This window comes from Capsella rubella, unplaced genomic scaffold (genome assembly GCF_000375325.1).
Source record: "Capsella rubella cultivar Monte Gargano unplaced genomic scaffold, Caprub1_0 scaffold_3, whole genome shotgun sequence".
In the NCBI taxonomy this organism is placed as follows: domain Eukaryota; kingdom Viridiplantae; phylum Streptophyta; class Magnoliopsida; order Brassicales; family Brassicaceae; genus Capsella; species Capsella rubella.
In genome coordinates, this window is record NW_006238921.1 from 5,413,592 (window position 1) to 5,432,485 (window position 18,894).

Below are 18,894 nucleotides of genomic sequence, written 5' to 3' on the forward strand. Positions count from 1 at the left end.
TTAAAAAACTATAGGTTATATAATACCATCAGAGAAAATAAACACAATAAGTGATCTTCGTTGAAAAATGTATGTTAAGAAAACTCCAACATCGATCATGGTTATACCGAATCATTCGTATGAAAATGTCTTTGAAAAGGGTTAATTGTATATGAAAACGTTTTATTTGATCACTCTTAACACAAACTTTTACGATTTTTAAAGCAAAAAAAAGAATGAATAATCTGAATTGACCAGCTGTCTAGAGTTTACAGCTACGGTAATATAGGCTTAATAGGGAAATGGGTTTAGTAAATGGTAACGTGTAAAAGATTTAAAAGTAAAAAGTTTTTGTTTAGTGTTTTGATTAAAAAGCCATCATGTTTATATCTGGGTAAAACAAAGACGTGCATCAACTAAACAGAGTAGTTAAAAAACTTACTAATTACAGTAATTTAATTCATAATTAAGCTAAGTATCCAGAAATCTCCATGAAGCAGCAGCATCATCTATCGTCAGCTTCTTCAGTCAAAACTTTTTTTCTTAATTTTTTGCTTAAAAAAAACTTTCAAAAACCCTTTCGGAACCCTCGATCGTCGCTGTGAGAAAAGCTCCGGCGACCTAAAATCGTCCGGCGAACCTTCTCCTTCTCGTATACACGTATTTCGAAGCATCCGCGAGGTCATCGTGTGTTCTGCATTGTACGGATCCTCTCCCGATCGACGACTCAGCTTCCGGTAAAAAAGCTTTCTCCTCTTTCCTCTCTGTAGTCTTCGAATCGTCGTTCCTTTATTTTGATTTTAAGAAACGGTGTGAGCTGCTTCTGTGTAAGTATCCGAAGCAACGTCCGTACAGTTTTTAGCGTCGCCACTTCCGTAGCTTAAACGTTTGAGGTGTTTTCCGGTAGTTTTTGTAGGGTTTCTGATGCACGTTGCTAAAACCACCATGTGTTTATACAGATTATCACTTGTATTTCGCTTTCCGAGTTCACTGTTGCATTGACGTTTGTTTCTTTGTTTGTTTGGAGCGAACACTAAGGTCTTTTTCCAAGTTTGGAAGTTGGGTAGCTTGGTTTTGAGGTATTTAGTGTTTACTTCTTAAACTGACTTTGATTATACAGTAATCAACCTTTAATTTCTGGTAATGTTCTAGCTAATTAAGGTAATTAGGTTTACTGGGATGAAATCTGACTTGTTTACTTTTGTGGAGTTGGTTTTGACAATTTCCTGTAAATGTTTTGGATGCTTCAATGTACCTTATATTGTCTTTGTTAGGAATTACTTTAATCATGTGCTTGCAAAGTTTCCTTTGAGGTTAAAGACGCCTTATGTCCATAACTCTTTTGGGTGATGAACTTATCCATGAACTTACACTCTCTAGTATGACAATTGGTTGCATCTTATTCTGTTTATCTTCTTCTCTCTTCTACAGTTTGGGAATATCACACCAGGCAGGATAACTCCTCTATGTTTCAATCCAATGGTGCCAGTGGAGAAGAGTACCCTGATTTTAAATGGGGTGCTAAGAGAGGGGTGGGACGGAAAGATAGTAAAGTCCGGTTCTATGAATCATTTACCTATGAGGGCATCGAGTACCGGCTTTTTGACTGTGCTTATTTTTATGTATGTGGTCAATGTGAGACTTCAATTGGGAAGCTTGTCAGCATGTACGAGACATCAGCAGGTGAGAAGAAAGTAAAGGTCATTTGGTTCTTTCGACCTATTGACATCCATCGCTTCTTGGGAGAGTATGAGCCACAATGGGATGAGTTGTTTCTGGCTTGTGGTGATGAAAAAGGGGTAACCAATATCAACGATGTGGTAAGTTTGCTTCCTTTTCCATCTCCTTCTATCCTTCTTACTGATTAGAAATAATAATCGGAAGTGATGATATGCTTATTATAGATGTAAGCTCAGTTTGGATTTCCTGTGTTGTTGGTCCAGGAGACGATCATGGGGAAATGCAATGTTGTATGCATATCGAAGGACCGAAGAAACCCACCACCAGAAAGAAATGAGCTGAGGAAAGCTAACTATGTCTTCTCCCGCACCTTCGATACAAGGCTGAAAATTATATCAAAAATCTTTGCAGATGCAATAGCTGGAATTGGAGGTTTGGATTATAACCAAATTACAAAGCTTTATTCTTCAACCCGTTCTTCAAATATGGATTTAATAATGCTATGTTTGCTTTCTACTGTCTCTAATAAATGCAGTGGAGAAAATTTTCAACAGAATAAGGGATAAGCAGCCTGTAAAACGTCTAAACTCAAGCGCAGCTGCCAGTTCCAGGACTTCTCCAGTAAAAAAAAATCATCCAGATTTGGGATCAACAAAGTTAGAAAAAGAAAATAACAGAGATGGAAAGCTGACGAGTAGAACAAGCTCGGGAAAGAAAGGTTGATACTTTTTCCTATCTTTGTTGGCTTCTTATTTGATATTGGAGGTTTGGATTATACTTGTGAAATAGACAAACCAGATTGACGCTTACCTTTGTTTTGCAAGTCTCTTTTCTGGAGGAACGTGCTGATCATGTACATGTGAAGAAGAACCCTCTTGTCAATACTGATACCATGCCAAGAGGTCCCATAACCAAAACCAGAGCATTTGGGGAGTTACATGCTTCAGGTTCATTAGTCGATGCTAAGCCTTCTAAAAAGAGGAAGCTTATACTCAACACGCCAGAAACAGATGATTCAGATGATTCAGGCCCTCAACTAGGAGAGACGAAATTCATTAAAAACCCTCCTCTTGTAGAAAAAGCTCCAAGTCAGAACATCGTACGTACCATCTCTATCCTTCTTCAGTTCTTCTTTTGGTGGATTAGCTGAGAGAAATGTTGACAATTTACAGCAGAAAAGTGTACACAATTTTTGGGAAATGAACTATTTCTTTTCTTGAGCATAGCGGAAAGATTATTGTCACTGTAGATTAGATAGTATTTACTTATGACTTACCAAATTATTTTCTCTTATTTCTTGCCTTACAGAAGAAAAGCAGCTGGTACAAGAAACTGGTAAGTTCTCTGACGCCTCCACCAGTTTCCGCTGTTAACTGCATTACAATCATGTTTTGTTTTATAAGAAGAATCTGAAACAATTCATTCCAATAGCCAATGTTTTTCATGCTATTGGCTTTCATCACTCGAAATCAGACCAAGGGATAATATTACAGTTTTCAGAAACTATGAAGTATTTTAGATAAAGTTAGTTCAACAACTGTCCTGGTTCAGAAAAAGTTGTTCTCAAATCACTCGTTTTTTCATTTAACATTGCTATATTCCCTTTTCCAGCCTTTTGAGGAAGAACTAAAAGCGGCTATAGAAACAAGTAGGGTGCTCTTAATTGAGAACCTGGAACCATCATACACATCGCTGGAGGTAGAGGTATGAGTTAGTGATTCTACATTGAAAGTAAGAATGGACCTAATCTATTTTATAAAGGATATGATTTCTTTAATCATCAACTGGTTTTTAAATAAAAATTCATGAACCTAGGTTTGACCTGAAAAACGGGAATGGGTTGATCCAAAGGTGAAATTTAATCCAAGATATGGGGATGCTAGGAATCTCACTCAATTCCAATTTTTGAGATGGAAACCTGTTGTCTTTGATGGTATACATGTGTTGCCATATTATCGAGAACTAGTTTTAAGAACAATAATTTTCTGGATCTTATTTAGTGTTGGCAATGCAATGCCAGCCACATACGTTGATCAAAGACACGTGGAATTAGCAATCATTATTAAAAGCCTAGAAATTATAACATTCCTCCTCATCCTTTTCCTTTTGTTCTATTCAGGAACTTTGTAGGAAAGCTTTCAATGAAGGAGTTGATGCTAAGATGATCCCTTCTAGTCTCATGTCTAGTCCACTTAGTGGTATATGTGTACACTTACCTGTTTGCTATTTGCTAGCTCATAATGTTAAAAAATAAACAATAATAGCTGTCAATGGCAACGAATTAAATTGCATTTACCAAATCAGGCAGGGCTCTTGTGATTTTTGGAACCGCAAAGGCAGCTGATTCTGCTATGGCGCGGTTAACTGAAGAGTGCCTGATGTTACCTGGCCAGAGGTTACTTACTACTCTGATATTCTATATCTCAGCATATGTGAAAACTTCACTAAACTTTCTTTCTTTTTCTATTATATGATTCATTGACAGAGCTCTAATGGGAAGCAGAAAAGTTCCAGAAGAAATTGGAAAACTTAGAAGCTTTACTGGCCATTTTAGCTTGCTAGATAGATCTATGATGACAGCTCAGAAGGTAAGGTGTTGCATTAGTCATGTCAAACATACTTCTTATTTCAACGCTCTCAAAAGTCCCAAGTACAAAAGATTGTCTCACACAATTTTGTTCGTCGAAATTTTTTTCCAAAAGAGAAAGGCCGTCTCAACATCACACTGCACGCAGCCCAACCACATTGTAGAACCTATGGCCTTTGAGTGGCTCGCTCGACAGGAAAAGTCAGAATTGACGTGGAAGAAGTTATTTGAGGTCTGCTTTTTCTCTCTTTTCAAAGTAGACTAAGAACCCATCTTTTGGTGCACCTTCCGTCTTTATATATTTATCTTCATCCATTGTAGATACAATCAAAGGAGACTGACATCCTCAGGCGCAAAATCTACCAGGAAACCAAAGGGAAGGAACAATGTGCACAAAATCCCTTCTCTTAACAACACAGAAACACTTGTCGGTTTTGGTTTAGTTCTGATGTAAACCCAACCCATTGTGTCTTTTAGGTGGCAGACTAGGCAGTAACCTTATACACTAGCAGGTTGATGCTAATTTTTGGTAGGGGTACATAGAGAAACCACTTGACAGGTTTTGATGTCATGGAAACTAACGATCATGTTGCCCTTAAAAAGATCAATACGAAGGGTTGTGCATCTTGCAAAGATTTAGTTATGGCTAGTTTCTCAATGGCTGTTTCACATGAACAAACCCCAAAACATTAATCAGAAGGAGAAACAAGTCACACACAGGTGGGTCCTTAAACAACAAACAAACAATCCTAAGAGTTTCTCTACTAATGTCTTAACATACACACGACTGTTATTACAGAAAAGGAGGTCCGAGATACAGAGATAGAGGGATTATAGGGAATGGTAGAGAAAACAAAAAAAAGGCTTCTTATTCTTTGCCAGATTTGTTAATGAGAGACTTGTGAATGTGCGGAATGACTCCACCACCAGCAATAGTTCCTTTGATGAGAGTATCGAGCTCCTCGTCACCACGGATAGCGAGCTGCAAGTGCCTTGGTGTGATACGCTTCACTTTGAGATCCTTGCTAGCGTTTCCAGCGAGCTCCAAGACTTCTGCGGTCAGATACTCCAAAATGGCGGCTGTGTAAACCGCTGCGGTCGCTCCAACACGTCCATGAGCAGTTGACCTACCTTTCAACAGTCTATGGACTCTTCCAACTGGAAACTGCAAACAAAATAGAGAACACAAAAGACACACACCGTTTTAAAGATCTATATAAACACAGCAAAGCAGCAAGATTTGACAATATTAGATTTGTTTCTCAAGCTAGCATGAAAGTCTATAAACTCATAAAAGCTCAAAGCATGTAAAAAGAATAGCCCGAAAATGAAAACAGAGGAGTAGAAGCATATAAACACAAATATCGATCTCTAGACTATATTATATAATCTAAGCTGAGGAATTCAGAACCAGGCAAGATCTGTCACTAAAACACACGGTTCACACATCCAAAATACCTGAAGACCAGCACGAGAAGAGCGAGTAGTTGGTTTCTTCTTGTCTTTGTCCTTGTCGTTGCCGCTGGGTTTCCCCATTATCAGACCTTTCGCTCCTTTTCCAGTCATTTTCCCGCCGAAAAAAAAAAGTATCACTCTTTTCACTGAGAGAGAAGACAGAGAGAGGGAAAGAGAAAGATCTTTAGCAGATAAAGAAAAGACAAGTAAGACAAGACGCAGAGAGATCTGTCAAGGGGATTTTGTGGGATAGAAATTGACTCTTTTACCCCTCCGCTTCGGCGCTTATTGCACTTGTAAGCCATGTCACGTCGAAAGCCCCCCCAACAACTCATGTCATATCACTAAATTGGCCCCCAACTATTTTTCTTTTTTAAACAGACCCCATGGATCCGTAAATGATCAGCTACATCCAAATGCATCTTCTGATTCAAATGAAGAAAGACAAAAGTCATTGTTCCTTAAAAGACTTGTTTGAAGTTTCCGTATATTCATTCATTCAGTCTGGAAGCAGAAAAAAATACAGTAAGAAGACAAAGGGAAGCAGCCACTTTTTAGACATCAGATGGTTTCTCTGCTGTTTTCCCTTCCTTGTTAATGTGAAAGCCTTCAATCTTACGAACAACCTCGTCTACATTCTTCTTCGACTTTGATTCGATGATTTCTTCAGGATTCACGGGACCAGTCTGCCAGATTCTGATTGTGCCATCTTCAGATCCTGAAGCATAAGATTCGCCTGTCGGTGCAAACCTTACGCAGTGAACCGGACCATGATGTCCCTTGTTGCATCCTAAAGTTCAAAGCGGAAAAAGACCCATCAAAACCGCAAAACTTCAAAGACAAACCATAAGACACTGTCAATCTTGCTTAAAACTGAGGTTATGTCAGTCACTCACCAATCTCCTCTCCAGTGTGGAAATCAAATAGTCTAACCCACATATCTTCTCCACCAGCAACGAATTTGTTGCCAGATTTTGGCTCAAGCGATGCAGATTCAATATTGCAGGGCATGTCGTAACTCTTCACTAGTCCAAAACTGGATGTCACCAAAGACATAAGATATAGAAGCTTTGAGCAGAATGCAAAAGACTATAATTTTCAAGACAAGACAGAAATCCAAATTCCTGAGACGAGAAGCTTACTGATTTGCATCCCAAAATTTAACAGTTGATCCATCAGCAGTTGTTATATACCGTCCATCTTGACTCACTTCAGCACTGGTGACAGGAGACTTGGTTTCTAATGTTTGCACAATTTTACCACTCCTCACGTCCCATAACCTGTTCAAGAGAAGAAACAATTAGTTTTTGTTCTCTGGGTAACTTGTTTTATGCAACATTTGTTATTTTTCATGAAATATAAACTCCATACCTCACACCACCAATATCAGCACAAGAACTTAATATTGTTTGGTCACCATGAAGCCATGTTACTGTTCTAATAGAACCAGGAGATTTATCAATTTCTGTAGGAGATGCATCCAAGCGATTCAAGTCGAAAACACGAAGAATTTTCTCAAATCCTCCTGTGATTAAACATTTCGTATCCTGATGAATAAAAAGCCACGTTAGAGACATGCCTGATTCTTACATAATACATTTCCTTGAGCAGACCAAATGAACAATAGCAATACCAGTACATCTTAGTCCAAGGTTTATGTCAGAAAACTCAACCAAAGAAGTTAACAATACCTGGGAGAAGGCGCATGCTCGTACAATATGCTTGTGCTCAAAAGAATGCAGGACATCCCCTGTCAAAGCATCCCAAAGTTTCCTAAAACAAGCCAAAATTATAGAGATCAAATTGGTTGGCCAACTAATCAAATTATGAATGAATAGATCATCTGCCAAACTCGAGCATAAACCGAAACCAAATTTGAGCATAAGCCGAAACCAAATCGATAATAATACACTTGTTGCAATGCTTTCCTATTCTCTCAATCAGGACTTACGCAGAAAAATCAGCGGAAGCGGAAGCAGCACGCAAGGCATTGTTATCGAGACAAGAACTCCACACAGCACCTTTATGCCCTTCAAAAGTACCAATCCAGTCTCCAGTTTCCCCATTTCTCAACATTGGATGAGAATCTAAAGAGAGAGTTTGTAGCAAAATACAAAGCGAATCAACAACAGTGGAGCAGAACAAGTTTTTCCAATTGAGATCTTAGAGGATAATCTTTTACCTTTGCTGGCGCTGATGAGGAAGAAACCATCAGGTGTGATTGGACTGTAGAACAACTCCACAACAGGTCTCGAATGGCCATGGCACACTAGTGGAGTCGCCACTTTCTTCTTCTCCATCTCCCTTCCAAATTTTAACAACACACAGAAGAAGAAGAAGAAGATCCCTAAGCCAAACCTAATTTAGATCGATCCGAGTAAAGACGAAATCACAGCTTTCTAATCGAATCGATTCAAGGGACTAATTGGCGCTAAAATTCCACAGCTGAGAATACCAAACCAGATTGAATCCGACAAAAACAAACAAAAAAACTCCTGTCTAGTTTCGTTTTCCTTTTACATATAAATCTAATTTTCGAGAAAATCTCGATCGATCTATACTTTTTGATAAGGAAGATTATTGCAGCTGCTCCACTGGACAATGGAAATTGCTGCCTCCAGAAAAATTGCAAAACAAAAAATAAAATAAAAATAAAGGAAAATTACAAAAGAAAAAAAAAAAACAATGGCAAATCGAAGAAGAGGCAAGTGTAAGAAAGAAGAAGCTTTTTTGTTATATAAACGAACCAGTAAGAGAGAGCTCGCTGCTGCCTGAGAGATTTCTATTTCGGGAAGCTATTTCTTTTGTCTTCTTCGCTTTTATTCCTTTATTTCTCTCATCCTTTACACAACAGCCACTATAGTTTTACTAATTACATATGTGTCCAAAAATTCATATCATTATGTTGTTAACCTCAATAGAAATGGCTACAATAAGTTATATTGCCATTGATGTAACAAATATGTTACTTTAGAAGTTTCAGTGGAATAATGGTTACAAAGATTGAGCCCTATTAGCTATTACAATTGGGTTTGTAATAATACTCACTTCATCATAATCTCAGAGAGACTTTTGTAATCCTACTTAGTTGAGTTTTCTTCGTTGGTTCCTGATCTTAGTTGACTCTTCATGTCCATCTTCCTGAAGCTTTCTCCTTAAACCCCTCAGATCTTCATCATCTACCTTACCTCCCATTTTCTTGTTCAATGCATATGTTTCACCCATCTTCCTCTTACACTCCTTGCTTGCTGAATCATGCAAAACCACTGCCAATGATGACCAAGTTAGATCAAGGCAACGTAAAGACTTTGCTATGAAATCCCAGGCAACCATGTGAGCAACCTTAATTCCTTACATACAGCTAACTTCATGATATTGATCATTGTTTCTTAAATATTTAGCTACAATGTATCCTTTTAGCACGTGTGTATGCAAAAGCAGATGAAATTACTAACTTGGCTTTGGGTAGTCCTTCCCGACTATGCAGTTTGCTTTAGTTTGAACACTCAATGGCGCTGTCCATGGCTCGTAAATATACTGCTTTGGCATATCTATATCAGAAAACTTATTAGCTAATGAATGAATACACAGTAAACAAACTTACCCCAGGATGATGAAAACTCGGTTACCTTTCAGTACCGGGAGAAAATGCCTAATGTACTTCCCATCAGGATCATACTTCTTTCCAAAAGATATAGGAGAGTAGATGCGGTTGTACTGAAACCGTCACAAAACATTAGGACACAAGTGTAAGCATGACTAAAGAACTTGGAAAATTAAACTTTTTTAATGGAGAATGGATGGTAATGTTTTGTTTGATTTAACCAATTGTACAGAAAAGGCTAAAAATCCAAGGAATACTACCAAAGATACACAGAGAAAAGGGAGGAGACAGTGCCTGGTAAAAGAAGGACGAACATGATAACCACATCCAATTCCCATTATTGATTGCCCAGTCTGAATCGATCAAAAGTCTCTCAAACACATCACGCCCTTGTTCCCAATGTATGAACTAATACCAGAAGCTAGGCATGTCATTGATATTAACTAAAGGAGATAGAACCAACAATAGTAGAGGAAGCATTACCAGATCCCCACGAGTTAGAAAACAGGCTACACAATGACGCGCTAGATGGTGCATCCAACCCCATTTCAGAAGCTTTAAATTCCAGAGAAAGAATGATTTTAGGAATGATGCTTAGAAGGAAAGCTAGAGTTGACTTTGACTAAAATCTAACCTGAATCATGATGGCATCAATCCAAGGGTATCCTGTCTTACCGTCCCTCCAAGCAGCCAGCATAGCATGATCCTCGTTCCATGGAATCTAGTTCATGTATGGCACAAAAAAGATTGGTCTAAAAAAGCATGAACATCTAAATGATGAAGGAACATGCTATAAGGTTACAGTTGTTACCTGTTTGCAGATCGGGTTTCCCTTCATTTTGTCAAAGTTAGGGGTTCCAAATGCAGTGGTATAGAAAAATTCTCGCCACAACAACTAGAGACATAGAAAATGGCATCAACTTTCTGCAGTCGGGCAGTATAAAAAACAGCCTTTAAGTCATTGAATGACCTGCCCGAGGAGAGAAACTGGTGGCGATGTATGCTTTTTCACATCCTTATAGAGATTTTGAAGGCACTGATAAAAGTACCTCGAGGACAGGCATCCAAACTTCTCAAAATGTCAGGAACTAGACTAAAATATTAGAAAAATGGAGGGAAATGCTAAAGTGGATAAATTATGTCATTGCCATGTAACTTACTTTCAAATAAGGTGACAAAACCGTAGTTGCAGGCTTCAAGAAAGCAGATGGATCACCTTTTGGTTTCTCAAAGTTTGCCACCCATGCCTACATTACAAATAAAACGCAGAAAGAATTCATCCATACTGAATTTGATAAAGAAGATATAAATGTAGGAAGTCATTTAAACATATCAATTATAGGGTCTTGAAGGGACAATTTCAAGTTCTCCAAGTACTCAGTTGAGCAGATTGCCCCAACAATTTTTTTCAAAGAGAAAAACTTTAAAGTTCGTGATCATACCTTATCACTGACTGACTTGGTCAATCGTTTCAAGGCTTCTGATTCACCACCTCTAAAGGGAGTCCATTCAGCCTGCAGACATGTACAGAAGCCTGAGTTTCTCAGATGGAAATATTACTAAACAACTTAAGGAGACAGATCATCTATTAACTTGTTCGTCGTCTGTATAGCCAAGTTCCTCAAGAATTGGTACTTCAGAAATGCCAAGGCTTCCAACAGCTCCAATAGGAGGAAGTGAAGAATAAGACATCACAAGTTCAGATTTAGCACATGATGGCTCCCCAGCAATCTTCAGAAACGACTGATAACTCAAAGGTGTCTTCCCACCGTTCTAAAGAAAAGCACACAAATCACAAATGTACATACATGATTTTTACAGTTCCATAGACGAAATATCTAACTACCTCGGTTAACAATAACACTTACTTTCTCTATAATGTCAGAGGGATTGAACAGAGTATGGCTCACTGGAGAGAAAACCTCCACTCCAGTTGAAGAAGCATAATCCTACAGAAACAATATCACTTGAGTTAACTGAAATGTCAATGAGACAGACCATTTGATCGCTCTTGAGCAAAATCAAAATTTTAAGGTTTGATGAATCGAATTTTACCTTAACTCTAACATCTAACGCTTGATAATATGGATCTGTGTCATATTCAAAGCAAAGCCTCTTCACCTTCCACTGCCAAAAAAACCCCCATATACATATACATTTCAGATTTCTCTATTGCCTAAAGTAGAGCTAGTTTCACATTTTCTGAATTACCTCTTGCAAGCAACGAACCAGTACTTCACCAGGCTCACCCTTAAGTACCAGCAACCGCGAACCGAGTTTCTTCAGGCTAGAATCGAGATCCTTAAGGCTCTCCAGCAAGAACCGGATCCGGTTAACCCCGGCGCGAGACGAACCGGGAGAGAACGCAGATGGGTCTGACTCCATGTAATGCGGGTCGATAACAAAAACCGGGTACAAAAATTGGGAACCTTTCGAGGCGTACTCAAGAGCCGGGTTGTCGTGAATCCGAAGCCCTTTCCGGAACCAAACAAGTGAACCGGATCCGGTAGCCATTGTTGAGATGGGACGATTGAGACGGTAACTCGAAGGTGAACAGACGGAGAATCTTCGCATGAATTTGAGTTATATATCCTCTCCACAAGTTTCCTTATTCGCGCCTTACCCTTCTGAAAGCGCGAGAAGTTTTTTTCATAAGAGGAAGATGGTGCGGTTAATATGCGCTTCCTCAACTGTGTATTTGGCTAATATGCGCGCTGATCGGCGTACGATAAAGGATGCGTACATAGGTTGTCATCCACGGTTTATTTTATGCCACGTCGTTACTAGGGGGCAATATCAAACGAGGGAGGTGTTCAATATTTCCCCCTACGTTTATACTGATTTCCACCGGTTGATACATTAATTGCTTACTGATATCTAAAGTAGTGAAATTAAATTTCATAAGTTTGAGGTTTTCAATCGTAATATACTTTATTAATGTTAATCATATATTTTGGGGAATGAAATAACAATTTTGGGGTTACCATCTGATCCGATCATAATGATCTGGTCTAGCTTATATAGTAAGCCTAGATTACAACATTTAACGAACACTTAACCAATTACAAATAACCAGAATAAACCGGGTCATCTATCATAATAAATGGCATTCTGAAAAGTGTTGAGGTGATTTACAAATGTGTAGGCTGATGGGGATTCTTGTGAGGACCATTAATGTTTGGTATAACATAAATATTAGATATTATGTGATCTGATTCAAGTTAGAAGGTTGATCAATTCATAAGCTATTTATTATTGGAAATTGTATGTTGAATCTGAACTTTTGATTACTGTTTTAAACTTAATTACTATCTATATATATAAAGTTAACTTTTTCTCTCTTCTCCTCAAGCCACATCATCATACACCTCATTTTATTATTTAATTTTAAAATTAATTATAACATTTTATCATTTAATTTTAATATTTAAACCTATGTAAATAAATTTTTCAAAAATGAATATGAAAGGTCTTTTTTATATTATACATTATAAAACTAAAAAGATAATTGATTAAAAGTTAAAAAACTTACTAATTATCGAGTATACTAACAAATAAATAAATAATAGATTATAGTTTTTAGTGAATGTTTAAAATATATATATAATTATATTTACACAATGTAAACCTAAGTATAATTGGATTTAACGGGAATAGAGCAAAAAGTTGAAATTTTGAGAATATAAATCTATCTAATTTATGTCTCAAAACATTTTCTAACATAAATGAGATAGGTCGGACCGAAACATGAATTCTCATTTTTTATAAACATATAAAAAGGTAAAAATAATAATTCTTTAAAAGTTTCCAATATGAATTTAACTATTTTTTTCCAAAACAACACATATGTTAAACTAATAAACAAAATAAAAATTAACTATATTTCATAAAATTGAAAATTAAAATAAAACATTATTAAATGAAATAAACTAAATATAAAGTAAATTATACTAATATGTTAAATTTAAAAATTGTTCCATATGAAAAACAAAAAAATATATAAAACATAAAATCAGAAAAATATATAATAGTATATAAATGATCATTACGAGATATAAAGTACGACAAATCCAAAAACGGAAAACGTAAAACAAAAAATAATAAATTATGACAATAAATAAAGAGATAATGTAAACAATTAACAATATAACAATCCGCCCGAAACCCACAAATCATGTTCAAATTTCATGCCAACGTATAAAAAAGCCCAAAATATTAACATCTAAATCTATATTTGGTAAAAATCCTAATAGTACAAGTTTCTCAATGATTCTCAATCGCACTTCCATTTACGCCCCACTTCGACTTATATTATACACACTTAATTTCTCAACAACTAATGAAGCTAAAACTCAATAGTTTTTCTATACAAACACAATTTAAGTTTTAAAAAGTAAAGTATGGTATAGTGAAAAAATAAGTAGAAAATAAAATACGAACTAATTACTCATAAACAACATAATAAATTTCTGCGCGTAGCGCGGGCAACCGACTAGTACTTTTATAAAATTATTTTTGACATAACACGTAACACTTGTCTAAAAAGGTCAGCATTAATGTAAGCTAAAACTAATTAATAATCCAACGGTTCAGAGGAAAGCAACAATCCCACACGATCCAGATCGTACAAACTTAAAAAACGACGAGGTACACAATTAAACGGGTTCTTCGAGTATCATCATCGAAAAAAAGTTGTTCATCATCCCATACGTGAAAAAAGAAGAAGAGAGAGACACATTTTTTAAGCTCGACTAATTTTATTGATTATTATAACTAGATCGGAGGATTCGTGATACGATCCAGTTACTCCTTGACCCTAACGTCGGACGCAAGCCGCGAGGCGATCGCAGAATGGTACATAACGTCGTGGAACGTGGAAGCTTCGGCAGTTTTCCTCCGCAGCTGCTTCGCCTTCTCCTCCGTGAGACACCACCGCTGAGACCTTTCGCCGGTTTTAACCAGATCTGATTCCGGATTCGCGGACGATGAGGAGCTCACGACGTAATCAGGCTCCGACGACATGCCGAAGAGAGGAGCCCACCAAGAAACCGATGAAACTGGTTTCTTACGGGATGGATCCGATTTGGTAGATCCAGGTTCGGAAGATGCTCGGATCGAAGAGAGAGCGGAACATGAGATGATTGTAGCCATTGTAGGTTAAAATGTGGTGATCTGAGAGAAAATATGGGAAGAAGAAGAGAAAGATGAAGGATTTGTAAAACAGATTAGTTTTGGATTAGGAAAGAAGAAATGGGATTAAGATATTTTATAATGAATCAGCTGCGTTTTCTTTTTTTATATATAATAGTGTGGAATGATGATGTACCCACAGGTTCGTTCGTTTGACTGGTTTTTTTATCAACGTAAGGGTATATTCGGGAAGAGTGTGCAAACGGTAAATGCGTTGTGCTACACGATAGTTATGGTGGACATGAGAGCATTGGATTACTTATTTCTTTTTGGAAGAGAATGGATAAGATTGAAGGCGTGGAGCAACGTCGCCATTTGTGTAAATGTCTCCATCTGAACTTTTCGCTTTTTATATTTTTCTTTAGGGTGACTTGTCGTTTTGACAATGTCAATAATGACGTGTGTTCGTTCATTGGAAACTAGAAACTAGAGTTCAACTAGTCGTCTTTATTAGATTTTTTTATTTTGTCAACCAATTCGTGATAGATAAGTGAAATGAACGTTACAAGTTACATATGAATCATGCATATGATGTGCGTGGAAGAGGAGTTGTTGATTGCTTTACCATTTACGAATCATGAGCGCATTATGAAAGTTTTTCGGACTCATGATGTTATTGTTGTTATCCAATATTAACAGATATCACTCACAAACGATCTTTATTTTTTTAAAAGAGTTGCTTTCTATTCATATTGCAAGGGGCCGGGAAAGAAATTATTAGGGAGCTCAAAAGATGCCTTAGAAGAAGAAAAGCAAATATATGTTGAGCCAAAAAGCTAAACCATAAGAATGATGCAAACCAACTTCATACGTATTTGAAGAAGTCGCGAAGGGTTCTCTGTGATCATTGAAAGGATTAGATGAGATAGGAGAAGTTGATGGGAAAGAAGCTATTATTTATGCGCAAGTGTTGAAAAAAAATAAAATTAAAACTACATTAGCAGCATAGAAGAAACAAGCTTCTCGGATGCTTGAAGCTGATATATATGCATATGATAGTGCCAATTCAGGAGACCAGGGGATCCATGTAAATTAGGTGGGCTCTTGTTGAGTTTCACTACTCTTTTGTTTCCGCAAAATAGTTGTGGGCTTGTAGGCCTTGTAACCTTTGGTTTGTTGACTTGTTCAATACAAAAATACTCTTTTGGAAAAGAAAAGAAAAAAATCTCCGCTTGATATGGCACATAATTTACAGGATTGATTAACACGTGCGTACTGTGTAGTTTCGCACGTATCGCTTTTAAGTAAAAAAAAGAGAGTGACCAATTCCCAAATTAAGAATCTTTCATTTCTCCGAAGGAAGAAGGCATCACACTGAAGAGATTCGAAATAAATAAATAAAAACATTTGGGGGTTTTCACTAATCCTTCAAGGTGTGACCTGAGTGAGATTCACAACACAAAATCAACCTCAAGCCTCTCGATTCATCCCATCATCACCATGTGGAGAAGAATCGTCTCCTCTCATCTCAAAACCCTAGCCGCCGATGTTGTCGCTGCTTCTTCTCGTCGATCGATAGCCGCCACCGCTAGACCCGTCGGCTTCTATCTCTCCGCCAATCGATCAGCCATTTCTGCTTCTTCTTCTGTTTTCTCTCGACATTTCAGCTCCGAATCAGGTGATACGTCGTTACTATTAGTTTAAACGTTTTCAGATCTCGGTCTGGGACTCTATACAATGGTGGGATTTAGATTCGATTCAATCTTCTTTCAGATTTAGAGGATTAATAATAGTTTTAATAATACTAGTGTCGCTGTTAAGCTCTTAGATTGGATTCTGTCTACTTATTTGATGCAATTTTGGAGTTTCTCTAGTCCATTGGAGAAGTTTAAATCATTGTTTCTTACGGTTTGTATCTTGCAGTAGAGATTTCCGCGAAGAAGAAGGTGGAGGATGTAATGCCTATTGCAACTGGTCATGAGAAGGAAGAGCTTGAAGCTGAAATGGAGGTGATCGGTTATGTTTTCTTTATCTAATGCAATTTAAAGATACAAATGTGTTTTACTGCAACTCTACTTGTGATTATTTTCTGGCATAAAAGTGGAGTATATATGTCTGCTTGATACTTCTCTCCAGTTAAGAAAAATTAATTCTGCCTTTGTCATTGTTTTTATGCGATAGGGAAGGAGGCTGCTTGATATTGACTTCCCTGAAGGTCCTTTTGGCACAAAGGTTAGTTTAAATTTCTGTTGCCAGAGATAGATGTGTCGTAACTACATATTGAAATTGTACACTTAGGCATGATATAGATTTTTTGTTCATCAGTAACCGTATTTTTTACTGCAAAGGATACGTCACTTGACTCAACTATTATGCAGTTTAAATTACCTCAAATAACCAGGATAAACATACTGAAACGTGCACCATTTAATTTGGCCAATAATGTTTCTTCAGCCAGGACTTGCTATCGCTCGCAGCAATTTTGAATCTTGTCTAATTGTCAGACTGAATTATCTTGATTTTACTCTGGTCATGTTTCAAGATTTTTTTTGCGAATTATGTAACTAGTATTAGTTCCCTCAATGAAGAACTAGCTTGAATCATATATAAAGTTTGGTGAATTCAACAAATCTCTAAGCTGTGTTTGTTAATTTACGATGGCTCACTGCCTATGTTGCTGATGTGTGGATGTCATATACAACATGTGCAAGAGTCTGTGGATCCTGAGCATTCAGCTCTTAACATACTTGAGAAATCTTTCCCCGAAGTACTAAAATCGTTAAGTAGTGAAGTGAATTATGCATAGTATGTAACATAATTGATGCGTTTGATGTTACTGATTTTCTCATGTCATTTTTATCTCTTGAGTGAGTAAAATTCAATTTCTGTTGGCTACCAATGGAATCTTAGAACAAATTTGCCATTTTCCTGATACATAAATTTGGATATCAAATTGTATTACATTAGGAAGCTCCTGCTGTTGTGAAGTCCTACTATGACAAGCGAATTGTGGGATGCCCTGGTGGTGAAGGCGGTAAGTTTCACTGTTCTTGACTGAATATGTCAAGACACATCATCCGCTAATGTTTTATCTAATCTATGTTTTTCCTGGAAAACTGCAGAGGATGAGCACGATGTTGTGTGGTTCTGGCTGGAGAAAGGAAAGTCCTTTGAGTGCCCAGTTTGCACGCAGTACTTTGAGGTAAGTTCTACTTGTATCATATGCTCTAAGCAGTGAATAAAATCAACGTAAGCCACATATATAGTCAATAGGCCAAACGAAACTATTAAAAAGATTAGAGCAAGAAGCATTTCATTTTCAGAAGATTGAATTGGTTCAATAATGTAATGTCTTGCAGCTGGAAGTGGTTGGTCCTGGTGGACCTCCGGATGGTCACGGTGATGAAGAACATGAGCACCACCACTAATTCCGGCCTCTCCCTTGCCGCGAGTTTTTCTTCTTTTTCATAGAATTTTTTTTTTTTTTTATGATTGGAATAAAAAAAAAAAAAAAAAAAAGGTATCTGCCGTTTGGTGAAACACAAAGTTGAAAATGTTTTTGATCCTTTTTTTTTTTTTTGAGAACAACAAAAGACGGTATCAGAGTTTCCCAAAGTGCCAAAACTCTTATGACCGTCGTTTTATTTTTGTAACACTTTTGTTGAATCAGAATCATTCTTGCCTTTTATTGCTTATTTTATGATTCACATTTCTAAAGTATTTATGTCTTTTCATATAGGGACGTTTTGATCGTGCCCCTTGATTCCTTGTGAACGGTCATATAATTCAATAGATTATAAGAAATACCAAATTGTCTTACAGCTTTGTTCGTTAATTGGTTAAAACACGATGTTCGTTAATTGGTTAAAACACTATTAACTCATAAAATGTACCTAGACTTTTACTTTCCTTGTTAATCGTTTACACGTAAACCAAAAAGGAAAAACAAAAACGGTGAACAAGAACGGTGGAGGTCAACATCGAGCCGCTTTTACTCCCCCTCTGCGGCGCAGGTGTCTTTCGATTCTTTACTTACGTCTCTTTCTCTCTCTCTCTATTAACGATTCCCAAAGGTTAACAAGTAAAGACGAAAATTATAATTGTTCTACAGAAAACGGAATCAAACATATATATATGTTGTTCATATTTCAAATTTAGGTTATATAGCTAATTATTTCGTATACATTTTTGGTTGTAATATCATCATTTGTTCAAACTTAAATGCTCAAGGATAGACTAAAATAAGTACTAAGGTTTTTTTTCGTTTCTTTTTGCAAAATTCTGCCCCAACAGTGTGAAACAAAAGCGAAACCTAACAAAGCTATAAATAAAAAATAGAAGAAAAAAAAGATTTAAACAAAAGTATAGCGTTGTCGGAAATACCCGAGGAATATATTCCAAACAATTCTTATAAAAAAAAGGAGTCTTAATTATTAACAAAATAAAATAAAAACTCATA

The 18,894-nt window shown here is 36.9% G+C and overlaps 6 protein-coding genes across 9 annotated transcripts; 2 read left to right on the plus strand and 4 right to left on the minus strand.

The window, feature by feature from the left end:
- Positions 1-573: 573 nt before the first annotated feature.
- On the plus strand, positions 574-4,833 carry LOC17891905 (protein ANTI-SILENCING 1). Its single transcript, XM_006299847.2, has 12 exons — positions 574-716; positions 1,411-1,799; positions 1,923-2,091; positions 2,195-2,377; positions 2,484-2,758; positions 2,968-2,994; positions 3,271-3,363; positions 3,779-3,857; positions 3,964-4,054; positions 4,145-4,247; positions 4,362-4,478; positions 4,568-4,833. The coding sequence occupies exons 2-12, from the start codon at positions 1,446-1,448 to the stop codon at positions 4,655-4,657; spliced, it is 1,581 nt and encodes a 526-aa protein (XP_006299909.2). The 5' UTR covers positions 574-716; positions 1,411-1,445; the 3' UTR covers positions 4,658-4,833.
- Positions 4,834-4,943: 110 nt separating this feature from the next.
- Positions 4,944-6,054, minus strand: LOC17891771 (probable histone H2A variant 3). Of its 2 annotated transcripts, XM_023785919.1 has the most exons (3): positions 5,971-6,054; positions 5,705-5,847; positions 4,944-5,411 (listed from the first exon to the last, which is right to left on the minus strand). In XM_023785919.1, exons 2-3 carry the CDS (start codon positions 5,810-5,812, stop codon positions 5,115-5,117), a joined length of 405 nt encoding a protein of 134 aa, XP_023641687.1. In that variant the 5' UTR covers positions 5,813-5,847; positions 5,971-6,054; the 3' UTR covers positions 4,944-5,114. The 2 variants fall into 2 exon arrangements, with proteins under 2 accessions (XP_023641687.1, XP_006298794.1); XM_006298732.2 differs by lacking the exon at positions 5,971-6,054 and having other exon boundaries at positions 5,705-5,895.
- Positions 6,055-6,108: 54 nt separating this feature from the next.
- LOC17891403 (serine-threonine kinase receptor-associated protein) lies at positions 6,109-8,421 on the minus strand. Its single transcript, XM_006298005.2, has 7 exons — positions 7,884-8,421; positions 7,653-7,788; positions 7,393-7,474; positions 7,073-7,248; positions 6,844-6,981; positions 6,598-6,737; positions 6,109-6,491 (listed from the first exon to the last, which is right to left on the minus strand). Exons 1-7 carry the CDS (start codon positions 7,999-8,001, stop codon positions 6,256-6,258), a joined length of 1,026 nt encoding a protein of 341 aa, XP_006298067.1. The 5' UTR covers positions 8,002-8,421; the 3' UTR covers positions 6,109-6,255.
- Positions 8,422-8,580: 159 nt separating this feature from the next.
- Positions 8,581-12,082, minus strand: LOC17893188 ((6-4)DNA photolyase). 2 transcript variants are annotated; one of them, XM_006299297.2, is made up of 14 exons: positions 11,517-12,078; positions 11,361-11,432; positions 11,174-11,254; positions 10,899-11,078; positions 10,748-10,819; positions 10,466-10,552; positions 10,276-10,374; positions 10,117-10,200; positions 9,940-10,026; positions 9,789-9,860; positions 9,600-9,713; positions 9,331-9,418; positions 9,157-9,252; positions 8,581-8,967 (listed from the first exon to the last, which is right to left on the minus strand). In XM_006299297.2, exons 1-14 carry the CDS (start codon positions 11,877-11,879, stop codon positions 8,786-8,788), a joined length of 1,677 nt encoding a protein of 558 aa, XP_006299359.1. In that variant the 5' UTR covers positions 11,880-12,078; the 3' UTR covers positions 8,581-8,785. The 2 variants fall into 2 exon arrangements, 1 of the variants encoding a protein (XP_006299359.1); XR_002834634.1 differs by having other exon boundaries at positions 8,872-8,967; positions 9,157-9,238; positions 9,306-9,418; positions 11,517-12,082.
- Positions 12,083-13,801: 1,719 nt separating this feature from the next.
- On the minus strand, positions 13,802-14,959 carry LOC17893127. Its single transcript, XM_006298783.2, has one exon. The coding sequence runs from the start codon at positions 14,454-14,456 to the stop codon at positions 14,109-14,111; it is 348 nt and encodes a 115-aa protein (XP_006298845.1). The 5' UTR covers positions 14,457-14,959; the 3' UTR covers positions 13,802-14,108.
- Positions 14,960-15,790: 831 nt separating this feature from the next.
- On the plus strand, positions 15,791-18,130 carry LOC17892979 (cytochrome c oxidase subunit 5b-1, mitochondrial). 2 transcript variants are annotated; one of them, XM_006298610.2, is made up of 6 exons: positions 15,791-16,113; positions 16,362-16,444; positions 16,617-16,667; positions 17,403-17,469; positions 17,558-17,637; positions 17,795-18,130. In XM_006298610.2, the coding sequence occupies exons 1-6, from the start codon at positions 15,936-15,938 to the stop codon at positions 17,861-17,863; spliced, it is 528 nt and encodes a 175-aa protein (XP_006298672.1). In that variant the 5' UTR covers positions 15,791-15,935; the 3' UTR covers positions 17,864-18,130. The 2 variants fall into 2 exon arrangements, with proteins under 2 accessions (XP_006298672.1, XP_006298673.1); XM_006298611.2 differs by having other exon boundaries at positions 15,792-16,113; positions 16,359-16,444.
- The last annotated feature ends 764 nt before the right edge of the window (positions 18,131-18,894 follow it).

Coding starts and splice junctions, on each gene's coding strand:
- LOC17891403 (XM_006298005.2), bottom strand. CDS start 8,001: ATGGAGAAGAAGAAAGTGGCGACTCCACTAGTGTGCCATGGCCATTCG. Junction 7,475..7,652: donor GCTTCCGCTGATTTTTCTGC/GTAAGTCCTGAT, acceptor GGCTTGTTTTAG/GAAACTTTGGGATGCTTTGA. Junction 6,738..6,843: donor AAATTTTGGGATGCAAATCA/GTAAGCTTCTCG, acceptor GGTGACATCCAG/TTTTGGACTAGTGAAGAGTT.
- LOC17892979 (XM_006298611.2), top strand. CDS start 15,936: ATGTGGAGAAGAATCGTCTCCTCTCATCTCAAAACCCTAGCCGCCGAT. Junction 16,114..16,358: donor ACATTTCAGCTCCGAATCAG/GTGATACGTCGT, acceptor TGTATCTTGCAG/TAGAGATTTCCGCGAAGAAG. Junction 16,445..16,616: donor AGCTTGAAGCTGAAATGGAG/GTGATCGGTTAT, acceptor TTTATGCGATAG/GGAAGGAGGCTGCTTGATAT.
- LOC17891771 (XM_023785919.1), bottom strand. CDS start 5,812: ATGACTGGAAAAGGAGCGAAAGGTCTGATAATGGGGAAACCCAGCGGC. Junction 5,412..5,704: donor CTTCTCGTGCTGGTCTTCAG/GTATTTTGGATG, acceptor TTTTGTTTGCAG/TTTCCAGTTGGAAGAGTCCA.
- LOC17891905 (XM_006299847.2), top strand. CDS start 1,446: ATGTTTCAATCCAATGGTGCCAGTGGAGAAGAGTACCCTGATTTTAAA. Junction 2,759..2,967: donor AAGCTCCAAGTCAGAACATC/GTACGTACCATC, acceptor CTTGCCTTACAG/AAGAAAAGCAGCTGGTACAA. Junction 3,858..3,963: donor CATGTCTAGTCCACTTAGTG/GTATATGTGTAC, acceptor TTACCAAATCAG/GCAGGGCTCTTGTGATTTTT.
- LOC17893188 (XM_006299297.2), bottom strand. CDS start 11,879: ATGCGAAGATTCTCCGTCTGTTCACCTTCGAGTTACCGTCTCAATCGT. Junction 10,820..10,898: donor GCTATACAGACGACGAACAA/GTTAATAGATGA, acceptor ACATGTCTGCAG/GCTGAATGGACTCCCTTTAG. Junction 10,201..10,275: donor CAGTTTCTCTCCTCGGGCAG/GTCATTCAATGA, acceptor CTATGTCTCTAG/TTGTTGTGGCGAGAATTTTT.
- LOC17893127 (XM_006298783.2), bottom strand. CDS start 14,456: ATGGCTACAATCATCTCATGTTCCGCTCTCTCTTCGATCCGAGCATCT.